Source organism: Tachyglossus aculeatus, chromosome 21 (assembly GCF_015852505.1).
Source record: "Tachyglossus aculeatus isolate mTacAcu1 chromosome 21, mTacAcu1.pri, whole genome shotgun sequence".
Lineage (NCBI taxonomy): Eukaryota > Metazoa > Chordata > Mammalia > Monotremata > Tachyglossidae > Tachyglossus > Tachyglossus aculeatus.
In genome coordinates this window covers 27,871,395-27,896,706 of record NC_052086.1, presented here as the reverse complement: position 1 = coordinate 27,896,706, position 25,312 = coordinate 27,871,395, and the positions used below count along the sequence as shown (strand labels likewise).

Here is a 25,312-nt window from a genome sequence, read left to right as displayed (position 1 = left end):
CAGTGCTCTGCACATAGTAAGCGCTCAATAAATACGATTGATGATGATGAATGAATGGATGGATGGATGGATGGATGGGGTTACGGTGGGGGTTCCCCAAGGTTCAGTGCTTGGTCCCCTTCTGTTCTCAATCTACACTCACTCCCTTGGTGACCTCATTCGCTCCCACGGCTTCAACTATCATCTCTACGCTGATGACACCCAGATCTCCATCTCTGCCCCTGCTCTCTCCCCCTCCCTCCAGGCTCGCATCTCCTCCTGCCTTCAGGACATCTCCATCTGGATGTCCGCCCGCCACCTAAAGCTCAACATGTCGAAGACTGAGCTCCTTGTCTTCCCTCCCAAACCTTGTCCTCTCCCTGACTTTCCCATCTCTGTTGACGGCACTACCATCCTTCCCGTCTCACAAGCCCGCAACCTTGGTGTCATCCTCGACTCCGCTCTCTCATTCACCCCTCACATCCAAGCCGTCACCAAAACCTGCCGGTCTCAGCTCCGCAACATTGCCGAGATCCGCCCTTTCCTCTCCATCCAAACTGCTACCCTGCTCATTCAAGCTCTCATCCTATCCCGTCTGGACTACTGCACCAGCCTTCTCTCTGATCTCCCATCCTCGTGTCTCTCTCCACTTCAATCCATACTTCATGCTGCTGCCCGGATTATCTTTGTCCAGAAACGCTCTGGGCATATTACTCCCCTCCTCAAAAACCTCCAATGGCTACCGATCAATCTGCGCATCAGGCAGAAACTCCTCACCCTGGGCTTCAAGACTGTCCATCACCTCGCCCCCTCCTACCTCACCTCCCTTCTCTCCTTCTCCAGCCCAGCCCGCACCCTCCGCTCCTCCACCACTAATCTCCTCACCGTACCTCGCTCTCGCCTGTCCCGCCGTCGACCCCCGGCCCACGTCATCCCCCGGGCCTGGAATGCCCCCAATCCCTCTGCCCCTCCGCCAAGCTAGCTCTCTTCCTCCCTTCAAGGCCCTGCTGAGAGCTCACCTCCTCCAGGAGGCCTTCCCAGACTGAGCCCCTTCCTTCCTCTCCCCCTCGTCCCCCTCTCCATCCCCTCATCTTACCTCCTTCCCTTCCCCACAGCACCTGTATATATGTATATATGGTTGCACATATTTATTACTCTATTTATTTATTTATTTATTTATTTTACTTGTACATTTCTATCCTATTTATTTTATTTTGTTAGTATGTTTGGTTTTGTTCTCTGTCTCCCCCTTTTAGACTGTGAGCCCACTGTTGGGTAGGGACTGTCTCTATGTGATGCCAATTTGTACTTCCCAAGCGCTTAGTACAGTGCTCTGCACATAGTAAGCGCTCAATAAATACGATTGATTGATTGATTGATTGATGAATGAATGAATGATGGCCGGCCCCGCGCCGCTGTGAGGGGGCCACGGCGCAGGCGCGCGGACCACGCGCCGGGCCCCAGGACCTCTCGCGAGAGCAGAAGCCGGAAGTGCGGCCGGGCCCCAGGACCTCTCGCGAGAGCAGAAGCCGGAAGTGAGGCCGGTGAGGGCGGCAGGCGTGGAGGCCGCCATGGGGAAGCTGCTGAGGCGCCACAATGTGAAGGGGCGACTGCAGCGGCCGGGCCCAAAGGCCGCCGCCGCCGCCGCCGACACCCCGGGGGACACGCCCGTCGTGCGCCTCGAACTGCACGGTAAAGGCACAGAGCCCGGGCTCTGGAGTCGCGGGTCGTGGGTTCGAATCCCGCCCCCAACGCTCGTCAGGCTGGGTGACCTTGAGCGAGTCACTTCACTTCTCTGGGCCTCAGTTCCCTCATCTGGAAATAGGGAACGAAGGCTGGGAGCCCCACGTGGGACAACCTGATCCCCCTGTATGCTCCACAGCGCTTTGCACACAGTAAGCGCTTAATAAATGCCGTTATTATTATTATTATTATCAGTAGCATCAGCCACGCGACTGTACTTCACTTCTCTGGGCCTCAGTTCCCTCATCTGGAAATAGGGAACGAAGGCTGGGAGCCCCCCGTGGCACAACCTGATCCCCTTGTATGCTCCACAGCGCTTTGCACACAGTAAGCGCTTAATAAATGCCATTATTATTATTATTATTACCAATAGCATCAGCCACGCGACTGTGGGCGAGTCGCTTCACTTCTTTAGGCCTCAGTTCCCTCATCTGTAAATTGGGGATAAAGACTGTGAGCCCCCCGTGGGACAACCTGATCCCCTTGTATCCTCCCCAGCGCTTACAACAGTGCTTTGCACACAGTAAGCGCTTAAATGCCATTATTAAAATTATTATTATTAATAGCATCAGCCACTTGTCAGCGGTGCGACTTTGGGCGAGTCACTTCACTTCTCTGGGCCTCAGCTCCCTCATCTGGAAATCGGGGGTAAAGACTGGGACAACCTGATCCCGATGTATGCTCCACAGCGCTTTGCACACAGTAAGCGCTTAATAAATGCCATTATTATTATTATTATTATCAATAGCATCAGCCACGCGACTGTGGGCGAGTCACTTCACTTCTCTGGGCCTCAGTTCCCTCATCTGGAAATCGGGGATAAAGACTGGGACAACCTGATCCCCTTGTATGCTCCCCAGCGCTTAGAACAGTGTTTTGCACACAGTAAGCGCTTAATCAATGCCATTATTAATCTTATTATCAGTAGCATCAGCCCTTGTCAGCCGTGCGACTTGGGGCGAGTCACTTCACTTCTCTGGGCCTCAGTTCCCTCATCTGTAAATAGGGGACGAAGACTGGGAGCCCCACGTGGGACAACCTGATCCCCTTGTATCCTTCTCAGCGCTTAGAACAGTGTTTTGCACACAGTAAGCGCTTAATAAATGCCCTCATTATTATTATTATCAATAGCATCAGCCACGCGACTGTGGGCGAGTCACTTCACTTCTCTGGGCCTCAGTTCCCTCATCTGGAAATCGGGGATAAAGACTGGGACAACCTGATCCCCTTGTATGCACCCCAGCGCTTAGAACAGTGTTTTGCACACAGTAAACGCTTAATAAATGCCATTATTGTTATTATCAATAGCATCAGCCACGCGACTGTGGGCGAGTCGCTTCACTTCTCTGGGCCTCAGGTCCCTCATCTGTAAATAGGGGATGAAGACTGGGAGCCCCCCGTGGGACAACCTGATCCCCTTGTATCCTTCTCAGCGCTTAGAACAGTGTTTTGCACACAGTAAGCGCTTAGTAAATGCCATTATTATTATTATTATTATTATTATTATTATTATTATTATCAATAGCATCAGCCATGCTACTGTGGGCGAGTCACTTCACTTCTCTGGGCCTCAGTTCCCTCATCTGTAAATCGGGGATAAAGACTGGGACAACCTGATCCCCTTGTATGCTCCACAGCGCTTTGCACACAGTAAGCGCTTAATAAATGCCATTATTATTATTATTATTATCAATAGCATCAGCCACGCGACTGTACTTCACTTCTCTGGGCCTCAGTTCCCTCATCTGGAAATCGGGGATAAAGGCTGGAACAACCTGATCCCCTTGTATGTTCCACAGCGCTTTGCACACAGTAAGCGCTTAATAAATGCCATTATTATTATTATCAATAGCATCAGCCACGCGACTGTGGGCGAGTCGCTTCACTTCTCTGGGCCTCAGTTCCCTCATCTGGAAATTGGGGATAAGGACTGGGACAACCTGATCCCCTTGTATGCTCCCCAGCGCTTAGAACAGTGTTTTGCACACAGTAAGCGCTAATAAATGCCATTATTATTATTATTATCAATAGCATCAGCCACGTGACAGTGGGCGAGTCACTTCACTTCTCTGGGCCTCAGTTCCCTCATCTGGAAATCGGGGATGAATGATAATGCTGGTATTTGCTAAGTGCTTACTATGTGCAAAGCACTGTTCTAAGCGCTGGGAGATGACGTTGTCCCATGGGGGGCTCAGTCTTAATCCCCGTTTTACAGCTGAGGGAACTGAGGCACAGAGAAGTGAAGTGACTAGCCCAAGGTCACACCACTCAAAGCCCTCCCAAAATGACACCTCTTCCAGCAGCCCTTCCTTGATTAATTTTTCTCTCCCTAGTTCATCTCCCAAATATCATCTCCACACTCACACTACAGTCCTCTAGACTCTAAGCTCATTATGGGCAGGGAACTGCCCACTAATTCTGTTGTATTGTACTCTTCCAAGTGCTCAGTACAATGCTCAGGACCTAGTAAGCCCTCAATACCACTAATTGGTTCACTTTTCTATCTTTCGATTCTCGTTTTCTTAACAGTGGTTTGGCTCCCCAAGGCTGTGAGCCCCCCGTGGGACAACCTGATCCCCTTGTATCCTCCCCACCGCGTAGAGCAGCGCTGTGCACACAGTAAGCGCTTAATAAATGCCATTATTATTATTATTATTATCAACAGCATCAGCCACGCGACTGTGGGTGAGTCCCTTCACTTCTCTGGGCCTCATTTCCCTCATCTGGAAATCTGGGATGAAGACTGGGAGCCCCCCGTGGGACAACCTGATCCCCTTGTATCCTCCCCACCGCTTAGAGCTGCGCTTTGCACACAGTAAGCGCTCAGTAAATGCCATCATTATTATTATTATTATCAATAGCATCAGCCACGCGACTGTGGGCGAGTCACTTCACTTCCCTGGGCCTCAGTTCCCTAATCTGTAAATCGGGGATGAAGACTGGGAGCCCCCCGTGGGACAACCTGATCCCCTTGTATCCTCCCCAGTGCTTAGAACAGTGCTTTGCATACAGTAAGCACTTAATAAATGCCATTATTAATGTTCTTATTATCGATAGCATCAGCACTTGTCAGCCGTGCGACTTTGGGCGAGTCACTTCACTTCTCTGGGCCTCAGTTCCCTCATCTGTAAATCGGGGATAAAGACTGTGAGCCCCCCGTGGGACAACCTGATCCCCTTGTATCCTCCCCAGCGCTTAGAACAGTGCTTTGCACACAGTAAGCGCTTAATAAATGTCATTATTAATATTATTATTATTAATTGCATCAGCCACTTGTCAGCCGTGCGACTTTGGGCGAGTCACTTCACTTCTCTGGGCCTCAATTACCTCATTGGTAAAATGGGAATTAAGACTGTGAACCCCCCGTGGGACAACCCGATCACTTACAAAGTGATCCCCAGCACTTAGAACAGTGCTTTGCACATAGTAAGCGCTTAATAATAATAATAATGATGGCATTTATTAAGCGCTTACTATGTGCAAAGCACTGTTCTAAGCGCTGGGGAGGTTACAAGGCGATCAGGTTGTCCCACGGGGGGCTCACGGTCTTCATCCCCATTTTACAGATGAGGGAACTGAGGCCCAGAGAAGTGAAGTGACTTGCCCAAAGTCACGCAGCTGACAGTTGGCAGAGGCGGGGCTTGAACCCATGACCTCTGACTCCAAAGCCTGGGCTCCTTCCACTGAGCCACGCTGCTTCTCCTATATAAACACCATTAGTATTATTATTATTAATAATGACAATGGCATTTGTTAAGCCAAGCGCTGTTCTAAGCGCTGGGTAGGATACAAGGGGATCAGGTTGTCCCACATGGGGCTCCCAGTCTTCATCCCCGATTTACAGATGAGGGAACTGAGGCCCAGAGAAGCGCAGCGACCCCTCCTTTCTCTCCCCCTTCCCACCCCCCCCCCGCCTTACCTCCTTCCCCTCCCCACAGCACCTGTATATATGTTTGTGCAGATTTATTACTCTATTTTGATTGTACATATTTACTAGTCTGTTTATTTTATTTTGTTAATATGTTTTGTTATCTGTCTCCCCCTTCTATACTGTGAGCCCGCTGTTGGGTAGGGACCGTCTCTATATGTTGCCAACTTGGACTTCCCAAGCGCTTAGTACAGTGCTGTGCACACAATAAGCGCTCAATAAATACAGTTAATGAATGAATAATAGAGAAGTAGCGTGGCTCAGTGGAAGAAGCCTGGGCTTTGGAGTCAGAGTCATGGGTTCAAATCCCAGCTCCGCCAAGTGTCAGCTGTGTGACTTTGGGCAAGTCATTTCTCTGTGCCTCAGTTCCCTCGTCTGTAAAATGGGGATTAAGACTGTGAGCCCCCCGTGGGACAACCCGATCACTTTGTAACCTCCTCGGTGCCCAGAACAGTGCTTTGCAGAAGTAAGTGCTTAATACAAACCGTCATTATTATTAATAATGACAATGGCATTTGGTAAACCAAGCACTGTTCTAAGCGCTGGGGAGGATACAAGGGGATCAGGTTGTCCCACGTGGGGCTCCCAGTCTTCATCCCCGTTTTACAGATGAGGGAACTGAGGCCCAGAGAAGTGAAGTGACTCGCCCAAAGTCGCACAGCTGACAAGTGGCAGATGCTACTGATCAATCAATCAATCAGTCATATGTATTGAGTGCTTACTGTGTGCAGAGCACTGTACTAAGCGCTTGGGAAGTACAAGTTGGATGCCTGTCTACTTGTTTTGTTGTCTATCTCCCCCAACTAATAATAATAGTAATGGTACTTGTTAAGCGCATACTATGTGCCAAGCACTGTTCCAAGCGCCAGGGTAGATAATAATAATGGTGGTATTTGTTAAGCACTTACTATGTGCCTAGCACTGTTCTACGCGCTGGGGTAGATAATAATAATGGTGGTATTTGTTAAGCGCTTAGTATGTGCCAAGCACTGTTCTAAGCACTGGGGTATATAATAATAATAATAATGGTGGTATTTGTTAAGCGCTTACTATGTGCCAAGCACTGTTCTAAGCACTGGGGTAGATAATAATAATAATTATAGTGGTATTTGTTAAGAGCTTACTATGTGCCAAGTACTGTTCTAAGCACTGGGGTAGATAATAATAATTATAGTGGTATTTGTTAAGCGCTTACTATGTGCCAAGCACTGTTCTAAGCACTGGGGTAGATGATAATAATAATTATAGTGGTATTTGTTAAGAGCTTACTATGTGCCAAGTACTGTTCTACGCACTGGAGGAGATACAAGGGTATCAGGTTGTCCCACGTGGGGCTCCCAGTCTTCATCCCCATTTTACAGATGAGGGAAATGAGGCACAGAGAAGTGAAGTGACTCACCCAAAGTCGCACAGCTGACAAGTTGCGGATGCTATTGATGCCTGTCTGCTTGTTTTGTTGTCTGTCTCCCCCATATAATAATAATAATAATAATAATAATGTGCCAAATACTGTTCTAAGTGCTGGGGTAGATATAATAACAATAATAGTAATAATAATAATAATGGTATTTGTTAAGCGTTTACTATGGGCCAAGCACTGTTTTAAGCACTGGGGTAGATACATGGTGATCAGGTTGTCCAACATGGGGCTCACAGTCTTCATCCCCATTGTACAGATGAGGTACTTGAGGCCCAGAGGAGTAAAGCGGCTTGCCCAAGGTCACACAGCCGACCTGTGGCAGAGTCGGAATTAGAACCCATGATCTTTTGACTCCCAAGCCCGGACTCTTTCCGCTAAGCCATGCTGCTTCTGTGAGCCTGTTGTTGGGTAGGGACTGTCTCTGTTGCCAAATTGTACCTTCCAGGCACTTAGTACAGTGCTCTGCATGCAGTAAATGCTCAATAAATACGATCGAATGAATGAATGGAGCCGGGATTAGAACCCACCACCTCTGACTCCCAAACCCGTGCTCTTTCCACTAAGCCACGCCACCTTTATACCTTCCTCTCCTTAAGCACGAGGAAAGAGAAGAAAGGAGAGGAGAGAATGATGATTGTGTCTGCTGATTGCGTTGTACTCGCCCAAGTGCTTAGTTAATTAATGAATTAATAATGGTATTTTGTGAAGCTTACTGTGTGCAGAGCACTGTAGTAACTAGTATGGCACAAGCAAATCAATAAATACGAGTGAATGAATGAATCAGGTTGGACACCGTCCCTGTCCCATGTGGGGCTCACAATCTCAGTCCTCATTTTACAGATGAGGTAACTGAGGCACAGTGAAGTGACTTGCCCAGGGCCACACGGCAGACAAGTGAAGCAGCGTGGCTCAGTGGAAAGAGCCCGGGCTTTGGAGTCAGAGGTCATGGGTTCAAATCCCGGCTCCGCCAATTGTCAGCTGTGTGACTTTGGGCAAGTCACTTAACTTCTCTCTGCCTCAGTTACCTCATCTGTAAAATGGGAATGAAGAATGTGAGCCCCCCCCGTGGGACAACCTGATCACCTTGTAACCTCCCCAGCGCTTAGAACAGTGCTTTGCACATAGTAAGTGCTTAATAAATGCTATTATTATTATTATTATAAGTGGCGGAGCAGGGATTGGAGCCCATGACCTGACACCCAGGCCTGTGCTGTATCCGACACACAACGCTGTGTCTCTTCTGCCTAGTCCGGTGCTCGGCACGTAGTAGGCACTCAAATAGGATTGATCAGTTGAAAATAGGACATGAGTGTGTCCTCCATTTAGTCTGAGATATTTGTTCCCTGTTGGCTGGGATCTCTGAACGGATTGGGCAGACTGCGCCAATTCAACGCATCCCCAACCGCCTTGATAATAACAATGATGATATTGAATCATTATGGTCTTTGTTAGGTACTTACTGTGTGCCAACAACTGTAAACTCTGGGATAGATTCAAGATAATCATGCCAGACATGGTCCCTGTCCCGTAAGGGACTCGTAGTCTAAGGAGGAACGGCTGGTATTGAATCTTAATTTTACAGATGAGGCAATCGAAGCACAGAGAAGTGAATTGACTTCCCCATGGTTACACAGCAGGCAAGTGGCAGAGCAGGGATTACAGCCCAGCTCCGGTGACTCTCAGGGCCGTGCTCATTCGTTCATCTTTTTAGACTGTGAGCCCACTGTTGGGCAGGGACTGTCTCTAGATGTTGCCAATTTGTACTTCCCAAGCGCTTAGTACAGTGCTCTGCACACAGGAAGCGCTCAATAAATACGATTGATGATGATGATGATCCGTACAGTTGTATTTATTGATTGCGTCAGCAACAACAAACTACACTCACTGTACAACTACTAAACCCTACTACAATCCGTTGATAAATTAATTGTGACCTAGAGAATCAGCGTGGCCTAGAGAAAGGAGCACAGTCTTAATCCCAGTACTAATCCCGACTGGAAGCTCGTTGTGGGCAGGGAATGTGTCAGTTTATTGTTGTATTGTACTCTCCCAAGTGCTTAGTACAGTGCATTGCACAAAGTAAGTGCTCAGTAAGTAGTTGAATTATGATTATGAGGATTGGGATGAAACAAAAACTCCTCACTGTTGGCTTCAAAGTTCTCCATCATCTTGCCCCTTCTTACCTCACCTCCCTTCTCTCCCTCTACACCCCAGCCCGCACACTCCGCTCCTCTGGTGCTAACCTTCTCGCTGTGCCTCGAACTCGCCTCTCCCACTGTTGACCCCTGGCTCACATCCTACCTCTGGACCGGAATGCCCTCCCTCCACAAATCCGCTAACAGTCACTCACTCTTCCCCCGTCCAAAGCCCTACTGAAGGATCACCTCCTCCAAGAGACCTTCCCAGCTTTAGCCCCCCACCATTTCCTCAGCTCCCCCTCCCTTCCGCATCACCTCGACTCACTCCCTTTGCTTCCCCCCTCCCCGCCCCACAGCACTTACGTATATATGTATTTATACTGATGCCTGCTTGCTTACTAATACTGCTCACTGATGTGTATATATATCTGTATTTCTATTTATTCGTCGTCGTCATCATCATCAATCGTATTTATTGAGCGCTTACTATGTGCAGAGCACTGTACTAAGCGCTTGGGAAGTACAAATTGGCAACAAATAGAGACAGTCCCTACCCGACAGTGGGCTCACAGTCTAAAAGGGGGAGACAGAGAACAAAACCAAACGTGCTAACAAAATAAAATAGAATAGATATGTACAAATAAAATAAATAAATAAATAGAGTAAAAAATATGTACAAACATATATACATATATACAGGTGCTGTGGGAAAGGGAAGGAGGTAAGATGGGGAGGATGGAGAGGGGGACGAGGGGGAGAGGAAGGAAAGGGCTGAGTGTGGGAAGGCCTCCTGGAGGAGGTGAGCTCTCAGCAGGGCCTTGAAGGGAGGAAGAGAGCTAGCTTGGCGGATGGGCAGAGGGAGGGCATTCCAGGCCCGGGGGATGACGTGGGCCGGGGATGGCGGGATATTGATGTTTATTGATATTGATGCTTCTTTACTTATTTTGATATCCGTCTCCCTACTCCTAGACTGTAGACCTGGTGTGGGTGGGGATTGTCTCTATCCCTGAATTGTACTTTAATAATAATAATATTATAATATCTAATATCTTTTAGACTGTGAGCCCACTGTTGGGTAGGGACTGCCTCTGTATGTTGCCAACTTGTACTTCCCAAGCGCTTAGTGCAGTGCTCTGCACACAGTAAGCGCTCAATAAATACAATTGATTGATTGATTAATAGTAATAATAATGGTATTTAAATGCTTACTATGTGCCAAGCACTGTTCTAAGCGCTGGGGGGATATAAGGTAATCAGGTTGTCCCACGTGGGGCTCACAGTCTTAATCTCCATTTTCTAGATGAGGGAACTGAGGCACGGAGAAGTTACGTGACTTGTCCAAACTCACGTAGCAGACAAGAGGCGGAGCTGGGGTTAGAACCCGTGACCTCCGACTCCCAAGTCTGTGCTCTTTCCTCTGAGTCACGCTGCTTCTCAGGCTGGCCACGCTACTTTCCAAGCGCTCAGTACAGTGCTCTGCACACAGTAAGCACTCAATAAATATGATTGAATGAATGAAAAGTTCGGCCCTGGAGCTGAATTAATTTAGTGGGTACTTCTGCGGAAGGTGGGAGGTAATCAAAGTGGCCTTCCCCAACTATTTCCGTTCTCTTCAGATTATTTCCCTCCAACTATTATCTTAGAACTTTTTCACTAACTACTCATCTGTTTACTTGCATCCGCCCCTGACACTTTTATAGATACCTTATGTACACTATTACTTACTCTTTATGGGCACTAGTTCACATGCATTCACTTTTCCTTCACCTTTTTGTAAATTGTTTTAACTTCCATCTTCCCTGCCAGATTCCTTGAGGGTGTGGTGTTGTACTCCCCCAAGCGCTTAGTACAGTGCTGTGCTTATAGTAGGTATTCAGTAATTGTTTGATGTTATTTTCAAAGGGAAGGCCCACATTGTTCTTAACAGTTTTAGTAGCATTCATCCAAACCAGAAAAACCTTTAGGGCATTGGCAATATGGTTAATATCTTCTGTTTGGAAGGCATTCATTCAGTCAGTCGTATTTATTGAGCGCTTACTATGTGCAGAGTACTGTACTAAGCACTTGGAAAGTACAATTCGGCAACAAATAGAGGCAATCCCTACCCAATAGCAGGCTCATCTGTGCTTACGCTCAGTTTATGAGGTATTGGAATGAAGAAGATTCCTATGATGTCGTAGAGCCGGAGTCTCTCTCATTTCAGGTAAGGAGGTGTTGAAAGGCGTGGATGCCAGCAATGCCCTCGTCCTGCCGGGAAAGAAGAAGAAGAAGACCAAAGTCACTTTTCAACTTAAAAAAGAGAGAAAGCCCCTGACGCGAAAAGAGAAGAAAGCCCTGCAGAGGATTTTGGAGCAGAAAGAAAAAAAAAGTCAGGTAGGTCATTGGTCGAATGGTCTCCAAGAGATAAGTGGCAGCGTGGTCTAGTAGAAAGAGCGTGAGTCTGGGAGTCGAGAGACTTGGGTTTTAATCCCAGCTCCGTCATAGTGTGCTGAAGAGCCCTGGGTAGATCTTGAAATCTCGGGGCTTCAAGATTGTGAACCCCGGGTGGATCAGGGTCTGTGTCCAATACGATGATCTTGCATCTATCCCAGAGCTTAGCACAGTGCTTGGCACACAGTAAGCACTTAGTAAATATAGTAGTAATAATAAAAAAAGTAATCAGAAGTAGCATGGGAAAGAGCACAGGTCTGGCCGTGAGAGGACCTGGGTCCCAATCCCAGCTCTGCCACTTGTCTGCTCTGTGACCTCGGGCAAGTCACTTAACTTCTCTGTGCCTCAGTTTCTGAATCTACAAGATGGGGATTAAATTCTATTCCCATCTACTTAAACTGTGAGCCCCATGTAGTACAGGGACTGTACCAACCTAATTATCTCATTTCTACCCTCATTTCATGTCTGCTTTCATCATCATCATCATCATCATCAATCGTATTTATTGTGACCTTTGTGACCTTTGCGACCTTTGGCAAGTCACTTTACTTCTCCGTGCCTCAGTTACCTCATCTGTAAAATGAGGATTGAGATTGTGAGCCCGTGGGGGACAGGGACTGTGTCCAACCGGATTTCCTCGTATCCATCCCAGTGCTTAGTACAGTGCCTGGCACATGGTAAGCGCTAAACAAATTCCATAATTATTATTAACTCTTAACTTCTCTGTGCCTCAGTCACCTCGTTTATAAAGTGGGAATTAAGACTGCGAGCCCCACTTTGGGACATGACCTGATTAGCCCTCTGGGACTCCATGTGTCCATGGAGTCACTATGGGTCGGAGAACGATTCAACAGCATAAGACAAGACAAGACCCGACCCCAATATTTAGTAAAGTACCGTGGCTCAGTGGAAAGAGCACAGGCTTTGGAGTCAGAGGTCATGGGTTCAAATCCCGGCTCCACCATATGTCTGCTTTGTGACCTTGGGCAAGTCACTTAACTTCTAGGAGCCTCAGTTACCTCATCTGTAAAATGGGGATGATGACTGTAAGCCCCATGCGGGACAACCTGATCACCTTGTATCCCCCCAGCGCTTAGAACAGCGCTTTGTACGCGCTTAACAAATGCCATCATCATTATTATTATTATAAAGTACCTGGCATGTAAATACCATAAAAAACCAAAACCACGACCAAAAAAAAAAAAAACCCCTCTCTTATTTAGTTGTGTAGAGTAGGTGACCACTTTCATTATTTTGTCTGCGGCGAGCTGCGATGCTAAGGCCCTCCGGGCCCCACTTCCAACTTCTTTAACGACTTTGACCCCTTCCTCACATTCCTTCTCTCCTTCTCCATGCCCACTCTGATCCTTGGAGACTTCAATATCCACATGGATATCCCTAACGACTCCTCTGCCGCCCGCCTTCTATCTCTCCTTGACGCTGCCAACCTCTTCCTCCACCCCACCTCACCCACTCACCAACTTGGTCATACACTCGACCTCATCATCTCCTACCGCTGCACTGTGTCCACCCTCACCAACTCTGTGATCCCTCTCTCTGATCATAATCTTCTCACCTGCCTCCTCACTCACACTCCTTTCCCCTGTAAATCCGTATTACTCCCTCACAGAGATCTCCGCTCTCTGGACCCCACCCATCTTTCGGAACGCCTCACACCCCACCTCGCCGCCCTCTCCTCTCTACCCAGTCTTGATGATCAGATTACTGCTCTCAACTCTACCCTTTCTACTCAGCTAGACTCGCTCGCTCCCCTTTCCCTTCGCCGCTCTCGCACCACTAACCCACAGCCCTGGATCACTGCCACTGTCCGCCTCCTTCGCTCTTATGCTCGAGCTGCCGAACGCTGCTGGCGAAAGTCTAAACACCATGCCAACCTCGTTCACTTCAAGTTTATCCTTTCCTGCCTTAACTCAGCCCTCTCTTCTGCCAGACAAAACTATTTCTCCTCCCTTATTGACACCCATGCCCATCACCCCCGCCAGCTCTTCCGTACATTCAACTCCCTTCTCAGGCCCCCGGTTCCTCCCCCTCCTCCTTCCCTCACCCCCAACGATCTGGCCTCCTACTTCATTAACAAAATTAAATCCATCAGGTCCGACCTCCCCAAAGTCTCTTCCCCCCTTTCTCCAACCCCCCGGCTCTCAACATTCTCTGCTACTCTCCCATCCTTCCCAGTGGTATCCTCAGAGGAACTCTCCTCCCTCCTCTCAAGTGCTACTCCGGCCACCTGTGCTTCTGACCCCATTCCCTCTCATCTTATGAAATCTCTCGCTCCATCCCTTCTCCCCTCCTTAACTTCCATCTTCAACCGCTCACTCTCCACTGGTTCCTTCCCCTCTGCCTTCAAACATGCCCATGTCTCTCCCATCCTAAAAAAAACCCTCTCTTGACCCCACCTCACCTTCTAGTTATCGTGCCATATCCCTCCTACCATTCCTTTCCAAACTCCTTGAACGAGTTGTCTACACGCGCTGCCTAGAATTCCTCAACAACAACTCTCTCCTCGACCCCCTCCAGTCTGGCTTCCGTCCCCTTCATTCCACGGAAACTGCGCTCTCAAAGGTCACCAATGACCTCCTGCTTGCCAAATCCAACGGCTCATACTCTGTCCTAATCCTCCTCGACCTCTCAGCTGCCTTTGACACTGTGGACCACCCCCTTCTCCTCAACACGTTATCTGACCTTGGCTTCACAGACTCCGTCCTCTCCTGGTTCTCCTCTTATCTCTCCGGTCGTTCTTTCTCAGTCTCTTTTGCAGGCTCCTCCTCCCCCTCCCATCCTCTTACTGTGGGAGTTCCCCAAGGTTCAGTGCTTGGTCCCCTTCTGTTCTCAATCTACACTCACTCCCTTGGTGACCTCATTCGCTCCCACGGCTTCAACTATCACCTCTACGCTGATGACACCCAGATCTACATCTCTGCCCCTGCTCTCTCCCCCTCCCTCCAGGCTCGCATCTCCTCCTGCCTTCAGGACATCTCCATCTGGATGTCCGCCCGCCACCTAAAGCTCAACATGTCGAAGACTGAGCTCCTTGTCTTCCCTCCCAAACCTTGTCCTCTCCCTGACTTTCCCATCTCTGTTGACGGCACTACCATCCTTCCCGTCTCACAAGCCCGCAACCTTGGTGTCATCCTCGACTCTGCTCTCTCATTCACCCCTCACATCCAAGCCGTCACCAAAACCTGCCGGTCTCAGCTCCGCAACATTGCCAAGATCCGCCCTTTCCTCTCCATCCAAACCGCTACCCTGCTAATTCAAGCTCTCATCCTATCCCGTCTGGACTACTGCACTAGCCTTCTCTCTGATCTCCCATCCTCGTGTCTCTCTCCACTTCAATCCATACTTCATGCTGCTGCCCGGATTATCTTTGTCCAGAAACGCTCTGGACATATCACTCCCCTCCTCAAAAACCTCCAATGGCTACCGATCAATCTGCGCATCAGGCAGAAACTCCTCACCCTGGGCTTCAAGGCTCTCCATCACCTCGCCCCCTCCTACCTCCCCTCCCTTCTCTCCTTCTACTGCCCAGCCCGCACCCTCTGCTCCTCCACCACTAATCTCCTCACTGTACCTCGCTCTCGCCTGTCCCGCCATCGACCCCCGGCCCACGTCATCCCCCGGGCCTGGAATGCCCTCCCTCTGCCCATCCGCCAAGCTAGCTCTCTTCCTCCCTTCAAGGCCCTGCTGAGAGCTCACCTCCTCCAGGAGGCCTTCCCAGACTGAGCCCCTTCCTTCCTCTCCCCCTCGTCCCCCTCTCCATCCCCCCGCCTTACCGCCTTCCCCTCCCCACAGCACCTGTATATATGTATATATGGTTGTACATATTTATTACTCTGTTTATTTATTTATTTATTTATTTTACTTGTACATTTCTATCCTACTTATTTTATTTTGTTGGTATGTTTGGTTCTGTTCTCTGTCTCCCCCTTTTAGACTGTGAGCCCACTATCGGGTAGGGACTGTCTCTATGTGATGCCAATTTGTACTTCCCAAGCGCTTAGTACAGTGCTCTGCACATAGTAAGCGCTCAATAAATACGATTGATTGATTGATTGATAAGAGAACTCGATGAAGTCCAAACTTCAGAGGCAGAAATGAAGCTTGTTCCACAGAGAACTACCAGTCAGAGTAGGAGGGAGAACAGGGCAGTGTGCCGTAGTGGTTAGAGTACGGGCGTGGGAGTCAAAAGGTCATGGTTTCTAATCCCAGTTCTGCCACTTGTCTGCTGTGTGACTTTTGGCAAGTCACTTCACGTCTCTGTGCCTGTTACCTCATCTGTAAAGTGAGGATTGAGATTGTGAGCCCATGTGGGACAGGGACCGTCCAACCTGATTTGCTTGTATCCACCCCAGTGCTTAGTACAGTGCCTAGCACATGGTAAGCACTTAACACATGCCGTAATTATTATTAGTAACTCTTAACTTCTCTGTGCCTAGTTACTTTATAAAGTGGGAATTAAGACTGCGAGCCCCACTGTAATAATAATGATGGCATTTATTACGCGCTTAGTATGTGCAAAGCACTGTTCTAAGCGCTGGGGAGGTTACAAGGCGATCAGGTTGTCCCACGGGGGGGCTCACAGTCTTAATCCCCATTTTACAGATGAGGCAACTGAGGCAGGGAGAAGTTAAGTGACTTGCCCAAAGTCACCCAGCTGACAATTGGCGGAGCTGGGATTAGAACCCATGACCTCTGACTCCAAAGCCCATGCTCTTTCCACTGAGCCACGCTGCCGCACTGTAGGACATGTGCTGGGTCCAACCTGATTAGCCCTCTGGGAGAGATGAGTCCATGGAGTCAATATGGATCGGAGAACGATTCGACAGCATAAGACAAGACAAGACCCGACCCCAGCATTAAGTAAAGTACCTGGCACGTAAATACTATAAAAAAAAAACCAAAACCACAACAAAAAAAAACCCTTCTCTATTTAGTTGTGTAGACTAGGTGACCGCTTTTCTTATTTTGTCTGCAGCGAGCTGAGATGCTAAGTAAACTCAATGAAGTCCAAGCTTCAGAAGCGGAAATGAAACTTTTGTATACCACTTCCAAGCTGGGTACTGGAGAGCGCATGTTCCAGAAAAAACGGTAAAGTGCCACGTTTCGGCCGTTCTGTCTGTTCAAGTGCATTTCAGCCTTGTTTGTGGTTTCCACGGACAGAAGGGGTTTTCTGTTATCATTGTTGCTGTTGTTTCATTTAGCTTGTTTATTACATTTCTCAACTAATAATCCACATTCCATGTCATTTCCATCTGAGTAGCTATACCCATTCAATCATATTTCTTGAGCATGAGACTCAGTGTGGTTTAGTGGAAAGAGGCTGGGCTTGGGAGTCAGAGGTAGTGAGTTCTAATCCCAGCTCTGCCGTTGATCAGCTGTGTGACTTGGGGCAACTAGCTTAACTTCTCTGTGCCTGTTACCTTATCTGTAAAATGAGGATTAAGACTGGGAATCCCACATGGGACAACCTGATTACCTTGTATCTACCCCAGGACTTAGAACAGTGCTTGGCACATAGTAAGTGCTTAACAAATACCATCATCATCATTATTATTATTATTATTATTATTACTTACTGTGTGCAGAGCACTGTACTAAGTGTCTGGGAGAGTACAATAAAGTAGAGTTGGCAGACACATTCCGTGCCCACAGTGAGCTTACAGTCTAGAGGGGGAGATAGACATTAATATAAATTAAATTATGGATGTGTACAGAAGTGCTATGGGACTGAGGGAGGGGTGAACGAAGGCTACAAATCCAAGTGCAAGCATGATGCAGAAGAGAGTGGGCGAAGAGGAAATGAGAGCTTAGTCAGGGAAGGCCTCTTGATGGAGATGTGATTTGTATAAGGTCTTGAAGGTGGGGAGAGCGATCGTCCCTCAGATATGAAGGGGGAGGGCGTGGGTGAGAGGTTGGCGGTGAGATAGATGAGATCGAGGTATATCGAGTAGGTTGGCATTAGAGGAGTGAAGTGTGTGGGTTGGATTGTAGTAAGAAAGCAGAGAGGCACTTGTCAACGCTACCCATCGTCATTGTATTTCAACTGAACATTCCACCTATTCTGCTTTAACTGTTTGTACATACTTTTACGTCTGTCTCCCACTTGAGAATGCGGGCAGGAAATCATCATCATCATCAATCGTATTTATTGAGTGCTTACTGTGTGCAGAGCACTGTACTGAGCGCTTGGGAAGTACAAATTGGCAACATATAGAAACAGTCCCTACCCAGAAGTGGGCTCACAGTCTGAAAGGGGGAGACAGAGAACAAAACCAAACATACTAACAAAATAAAATAAATAGAATAGATATGTACTAGCAAAATAAATAAATAAATAGAGTAATAAATGTGTACAAACATATATACATATATACAGGTGTATATAGGAAATGTGTCTTGTGCTTCTCTTGCGCTTCCCAAGTCCTTGTACAGGCCGTCAGATTCAGTGAGCGCTCAATAAATACGATTGAATGAATGAATAGGTACTCAAATGATGGAATTTTTATTTATGTGAGAGTCACATAATGGAAAACGTAGCGTTGGGCAGGAACTATCTAAAAAAGCACTTCAGAGTATTTTTTTAAATGTATCTACAAAATTGAACCTGGCTAAGAGGACTTTCTACAAATAATGCTTCGGATTTCACTGTCCGAAAGGTCACGAGAAGCAGTGTGGCATAGTGGAAAGGGCACAGGCGTGGTAGGAGGATTTGGGTTCTAACCCCGGCTCCACCGCATACCTGCTCTGTGGTCCTGGGCAAGTCACAGTCTTCCCCATTTTCCAGATGAGGTAACTGAGGCACAGAGAAGTGAAGTGACTTGCCCAGAGTCACACAGCTGACAATTGGCAGAGCTGGTATTTGAACCCATGACCTCTGACTCCAAAGCCCGGGCTCTTTCCACTGAGCCACGCTGCTTCTCTGATTGAGACGGTGACCCACATGGGACGGACTGTGTCCAATTCGATTTGGTTGTATCCACTCCAGTGCTTAGTATAATATCTGGCATGTACTAAGGGCTTAACAAATATCACACTTACTATTATTATTATTATCATTATCATTATCAATAATCTCTGCATCAAGCAGTAATACCTGACCATGGGGCTTAAGCCACACAATCTAGTCTCTCCCCATTACTTATTTTACCTCCTCTCCCACTACACCTCATGCTAACATTACAAAATACTAAATGTAGAAAGATTCCAAAAGTAATTTATGGCCACCTCCAGTCACCATTTAGAAGTTCTGTAAACAGCACCATGATATACCTGTTTGTACATATTTATTACTCTATTTATTTATTTATTTTACTTGTACATATCTATTCTATTTATTTTATTTTGTTAATATGTTTGGTTTTGTTCTCCGTCTCCCCCTTCTAGACTGTGAGCCCACTGTTGGGTAGGGACTGTCTCTATATGTTGCCAACTTGTACTTCCCAAGAGCTTAGTACAGTGCTCTGCACACAGTAAGCGCTCAATAAATACGATTGATTGATTGATTGATTCACCTCTGTGCCTCAGTTCCCACATCTGTAAAATGGGGATTCATTACCTGTTCCCCCTCCTTCTTAGACTGTGTGCCCCATGTGGGGCCTGATGATCTTGTATCTACCCCAGCGCTTAGTACAATGCTTGGCACATAGTAAGTGCTTAACAAATGCCATTATTGTTATTATTAATTATTAGGTTAGAATACTCTGTGTGTTTGGGTTCTGAATCAAGATACTGCCTTTTCTATATCCATTTGTCCTTAGACATTTAGCCTCAAGCTCCATATGGGTGTGTTGGCACTAATGAGCTTAAGTTAGAAAACATTGAGAATGGCATACTAAACGTGTATGGAATCTGTCTCTTCATCGTTTTAGGAAAATAGAGGAAGTTGGAGCTTTGGGCCCAGATAAGATTAGCAGCATCAGCGGTGCCCACAAAAAAAGACGTCAGAAGGAACTGGAAGCAGAGGAGTCTGAATCCTCTAGTGACTCCGAAGATGCTGAGGAGGCTGGCGAACAAACAGCTTCAGAACAGACTGCTATTGAAAGAGAAAAAAAGGCAGAAGATTTGAGCAGTGAAGAGCCGACAGAATGTGACAAGGGTCCGTTGAATAACCAGCCATCTGTGCCCAAGATTGCAGCCCCTCCACCCACTTTGAACAAACCACCATCCAAACCAGCCATTTTTGTCCCAGTGGACCGGTCTCCTGAGATTCAGGTGTGTCTCCTTTATTTTTTTTTCCAAGTTCTTACCTTTCGGAGCAGGGGTTGGGAGAATGGAGGAATAGAAGGGGGATGAATTCAAGTAATTCATTGATCCAACTGATTACAAGAAGAGAAGAGAGACTGCACTATAGATAAGTAGCTCAAGTGGGGAAGTTTTGCCGTCAAGAAAACTTTGTTTAACATAGCACTCATCTCCACACAAACTCAAAAAAGATTTTCTCCTCTACTTCGCAGAGTAAGAAATTGAGAGAATACAGTTAAATTTTGAGGGCTGGTGATGTGCGGTGGAGTTAGGATTAGCCGTAGGAGTGACATTTATTGAGCACCCACTTGGTCCGCTGCATTAGGCACTTGGGGAGTACTGAATAATGAAAGACATGCACCCTGCCCACAAGGAGCTTTTACTCTTAACTGTGGAGCCAAACAAGTCATTTTCTGATTCTCAATGTAGAACTTTGGCCATTAAGACTTTTCAACTCTATTTTTGAGGCCCGAGAAGTGATGGGATTACTCTTCAAAAGTTCAGTTCTGTCTGTTTTTTTTTTAAGTTTCTCAATAGGTGGCAACTGTTCTAGATTTCAGCCAACTGATAGTATTTTTTGAGAGAATTTACTGGATGCAGGGCATTGTACTAAGTGCTGGAGTGCATACAGCAGGATTAGAAAGCACAGTACCTACCCTCAAGGAGCTCCCAATCTAATGGGGGAGCCAAACCACTGTTAAGAAAATGAGAATCGAAAGATAGAAAAGTGAACCAGTTAGTGGTATAGAGGGCTTACTAGGTCCTGAGCATTGTACTAAGCACTTGGGAGAGTACAATACAACAGAATTAGTGGACAGTTCCCTGCCCATAATGAGCTTAGAGTCTAGAGGACTATAGTGTGAGTGTGGAAATGATATTTGGGAGATGAACTAGGGAGAAAAAAATTAATCAAGGAAGGGCTGCTGGAAGAGGTGTCATTTTGGGAGGGCTTTGAGTGGTGTGACCTTGGGCAAGTCACTTCACTTCTCTGTGCCTCAGTTCCCTCAGCTGTAAAACGGGGATTAAGACTGTGAGCCCCACATGGGACAGCGTCATCTCCTTGTATTCCCCCCAGCGCTTAGAACAGTGCTTTGCACATAGTAAGTGCTTAACAAATACCAACATTATTATTATCTGGCAGATCTGAAGGCAGGGTGAGGAGTCCTAAGCTTAACTTTAGCCTACTCAGCCTGGCTGACCTCCCCCAGCTGGGGCCAAAAGACATCCCATTCTGGGCCAGGCAGGGCTCCATACAGCCATCCACCCACCCCTCCCCTGCCAGGTGGAGAAAGAGGGGTTGGAGAGACACATTTCGGGGGGCTGGGACGGGGAGGCAACCGGGTAAAGGTTGCACCGGGTCTAGGGGTTGTGGAAGCCCGGGTAAAATCCAGCAGCAGCACAAGCTGGCCGCCCTTCTGCCGGCCCTAGCAGTGTGGGTGACCAGACAGCAGCTGGGCACGCAGCAGAGAAAGGGGAGGAGCGACTCCTCCGGGCAGCTCTCTGCCATGTCTTGGAATGGAAGGGAAAGATTGTTGTTTTCCAGGTTTCCGACATCGGGAACACGTGGGCGCTTGAAGAAGCAGCCTGGTGAAATAGAAAGAACCAGGCCTGGAAGTCAGAAGTTCTAATCTCAGCTCTGCCACTTGCCCTTTGTGAGACCTTAATGGCTCTGTGCCTCAGTTTCCTCATCTCCAAAATGGGGTTTCAGTGCCGGTTCTCCTTAGACTGTGAGCCCCACGAGGGACAGGGACTTTGTCCAGCCTGATTGTCTTGTGTCTAAAATTGTAAGCTCCTTGAGGGTAGGGAATCATCATCATCATCAATCGTATTTATTGAGCGCTTACTGTGTGCAGAGCACTGTACTAAGCGCTTGGGAAGTACAAGTTGGCAACATATAGAGACAGTCCCTACCCAATAGTGGGCTCACAGTCTAAAAGGAATCATGTCTACCAACTCTATTGTATTATACTCTGCCAAGCGCTTAGGACAGGGTTCTGTATACAGTAAGCACTCAGTAAACAGGAGGCCTTCCCAGACTGAGCCCCCTCCTTCCCCACAGCACCTGTATATATGTTTGTACAGATTTATTACTCTATTTATTTTACTTGTACATATTTGCTATTCTGTTTATTTTATTTTGTTAATATGTTTTGTTTTGTTGTCCGTCTCCCCCTTCTAGACTGTGAGCCCGCTGTTGGGTAGGGACCGTCTGTATATGTTGCCAGCTTGTACTTCCCAAGCGCTTAGTACGGTGCTCTGCACACAGTAAGCACTCAATAAATACGATTGAATTGAGTAAACACCACTGGCTGACTGACTACCACAGCGCTGAATACAGTGCTTGGCACGAAGTAAGCACTTAACAGATGCCCCAATTCTTATTCTTATTACCTAAACGTGTTTGTTATGATGCTTGTGTTGTACAGTGGAGTGACTCCTTTCCAACAGAGAGGTCCAAGAAAGCTCCATGTGTCTATCTGCTATTTTGGGTTGTACTCTTCCAAGCATTTAAATCACTGCTCTGCACCCAGTAAGTGCTCAGTAAATGTGATTGATTTGTTTTATTTTCCGGTAGGAAGCCCGACTGAAGCTCCCAATCCTATCAGAAGAGCAAGTGATCATGGAGGCCGTCACCGAGAACCCTATAGTTATCATATGTGGGGAGACGGGCAGCGGAAAGACCACCCAAGTCCCCCAGTTTCTCTACGAAGCTGGGTATGCCAGGTATACCACTGAGGTCAATATTCAGGGCCCGCTCCTCCCTTCCTCTCTAAATGCTGAAGAGTTTGGATAATAAGTCAATCAGTCGTATTTATTGAGCGCTTACTGTGTGCAGAGCACTGTACTAAGCGCTTGGGAAGTACAAATTGGCAACATGTAAAGGCATTCCCTACTCAACAGTGGGCTCACAGTCTAAAAGGATAACACTGAAGAACTTCCAGTTCTTCTTTAACACAAGGGCCGCGTTCTAGCGAAACCTCGCGGAAGGAAGGCCCAACCTCTTATTAATTGAGGTATTTAAGGGCTTACTCTGTGCCAGCACTGTACTAAACTCTGGGGTGCATACAGGCAAATTGGGTTGGACACAGTCCCTGTCCCTTGAGGGGCTCACAGTCTTAATCCCCATTTTACAGGTCAGGGGACTGAGGCCCAGAGAAGTGAAGTGACTTGACCAAGGTCACACAGGCTAGTGGCAGAGCTGGGATTTGAACCCATGACCTTCTCACTCCCAGGCCCTTGCTCTATCCAGCATGCCATGTTGCTTCTTCCCGAAGCCAGTCAAGCCCAGAAGGCTCATGCTATCGGGAGGTGATTTCCATATTCCCTGATCGTATTCTAGCCAGAACGTGTTGGCATGTGTTCTTCAGAACTGGTCTGCCATCTTCCCCCTTTCGTTCATTCAAACATATATACTGAAGGCTTGCTCCGTGCAGAGCACTGTACTAAGCGTTTGTGTTTTGAATGACTCATCAGTGCCGCCTGGGAGCCTTGGGATGGCTGGGAAAGTGCGAAATAAAATACTCCGTGGGGAGAAGGCCCCAAATTTCCATCCAGATTTCCCCTGAGCATTTCACCTTAAGACCGGATCCCTTTTTTCCACCTTCCATATAATTTTCATTTATGATATTTGTACTAGATTATCTTTGGCTTTGTGCCGTACCAGCCCATCTGTTAATCATTCATTCATTCAGTCGTATTTATTGAGCGCTTACTGTGTGCAGAGCACTGTACTAAGGCTTGGGAAGTACAAGTTGGCAACATATAGAGACGGTCCCTACCCAACAGCGGGCTCACAGTGAAGCGGGCTCACAGAGAAGCAGTGGAAAGAGCACGGGCCTGGATGTCAGAAGACCTGGGTTCTAATCCCGGCTCCCCCACTGCTCTGCTGTGTGACCTTGGGTAAGTCACTCAACTGCTCTGTGCCTCAGTTACCTCATCTTTTATCTACCCCAGCACAGGGTATACGCTTAAATACCACTATTATTATTGCTATTGGAATCTTGGTGCTTATTTACCCCTTAACTAGTGTTGTGGCCAAGTGATCTTTGGAAGCTTCAGGGGACGGCTGATGAGTTGACACCTTGTCTTGGTGAGGGTCTCGCCTAAAGAAGCCTTGTGGGCTTATAACTTCCCTGGCGCTATGGTTGGCCAATCGGTTGGAAAAGCCTGATGCTTCCAGCTGCAGACCAAGGCTGCCAACCGTTTCCCAGTCGTGTCACCCAAGACCAGGGATGTAAGTTCTAACACATTCTCCCCTTCCCCATACGTGTTAAATGTGCGGTGTAACTGGAGGAGAAGCCCGAAAACTCTCTTCTTCTTCTTCCCTTTTCTCTTCCTTCCCCTGTTTCTTTTCCTGCCATCAACACTGGCAGCCAAGACAGCCTCATTGGTATCACAGAGCCTCGCCGAGTGGCAGCCGTGTCCATGTCCCAGCGCGTCGCCAAGGAGATGAACCTGTCCCACCGGTAAGAGCAGATCCTTCGGATGGAAGTCCTCCAAGGGCGCTGGGGGCCCAGCCGCAACTTCAGGTCTCATGACAGTTAGCAGAACTCTGCCGGAGAAGATGATGACATTAGGGACTCCCGTTGTAAATGTGGGATGGGTCAGTCAGTGGCATTTATGGAGCGCTTACTGTGTGCAGAGCACTGTACTAAGCGCTTGGGAGAAAATACCACAACAGAATTAGTAGCTGTGTTCCCTGGCCACAAGGAGCTGACAGTCCCCAAGACTTGGGGACTGAGAAACTGAACAGAGGATTGGTTATAATGCCAGTGGTTTGGGTCGTGTCACCGTCATTCCCCCTTTTAGACTGTGAGCCCACTGTTGGGTAGGGACTGTCTCTATATGTTGCCAACTTGTACTTCCCAAGCGCTTAGTACAGTGCTCTGCACACAGTAAGTGCTCAATAAATACGATTGATTGATTGATTGTCATTCTGACATCTCTGCCAGTGGGGTTCTCACTGGGTCAGCTGGCACAGCAAGCGAGTAGGCAGGCACACCACAATGTGTACATAACAGTTTCATGTTTGAACCCCGTTTTACTGCTAAAACGGTGGCAGCAGATTGTTACTGCCCGCCCAGAATGCCTCGGATCAGCAGGTGGTTGCCAGGGTAGCCTCCTCAGTAGCCACTGCAGCCTTCACTGTCCACAGTAGCCAGCTATTTACAAGATTCATGCCGAGCCAGTCCACCATGCAAGATGTTCAGTCAGAAACATGGACTGTGGATGGCATGGCCCCAGCAGCCTGTCACTTTTGGCTGTTTCACCACCTGCACTTTGGTGAGGCATAGGTTGCATTGTGGGGAGCCGGAGAATATAGGCTGGGGTGAAATTGGCAGGTCAGTGTTCCTTTGCAGCAAGGTGTGGCAAAGTCCACCAGCTGAATGGAGGCTTGGGAAGTTAAGGGAG

The 25,312-nt window shown here is 47.7% G+C and overlaps 2 protein-coding genes across 2 annotated transcripts in view; one reads left to right on the top strand and one right to left on the bottom strand.

Moving 5' to 3' along the window:
- The window catches only part of LOC119942086 (BRI3 binding protein), a 26,417-nt gene extending 24,865 nt beyond the window's left edge, over nucleotides 1–1,552 (bottom strand). The window contains exon 1 of the mRNA XM_038762740.1: nucleotides 1,427–1,552. Within this exon, the coding sequence (XP_038618668.1) occupies nucleotides 1,427–1,552 (126 nt within the window). The remainder of the gene's footprint in view (nucleotides 1–1,426) is intronic.
- DHX37 (DEAH-box helicase 37) overlaps nucleotides 1,548–25,312 on the top strand; it is a 46,884-nt gene continuing 23,119 nt past the window's right edge. Inside the window, exons 1-6 of the mRNA XM_038763310.1 lie at nucleotides 1,548–1,671; nucleotides 11,412–11,581; nucleotides 16,635–16,747; nucleotides 19,528–19,870; nucleotides 22,476–22,624; nucleotides 24,274–24,366. Of these exons, the coding sequence (XP_038619238.1) occupies nucleotides 1,551–1,671; nucleotides 11,412–11,581; nucleotides 16,635–16,747; nucleotides 19,528–19,870; nucleotides 22,476–22,624; nucleotides 24,274–24,366 (989 nt within the window). The 5' untranslated portion in view covers nucleotides 1,548–1,550. The remainder of the gene's footprint in view (nucleotides 1,672–11,411; nucleotides 11,582–16,634; nucleotides 16,748–19,527; nucleotides 19,871–22,475; nucleotides 22,625–24,273; nucleotides 24,367–25,312) is intronic.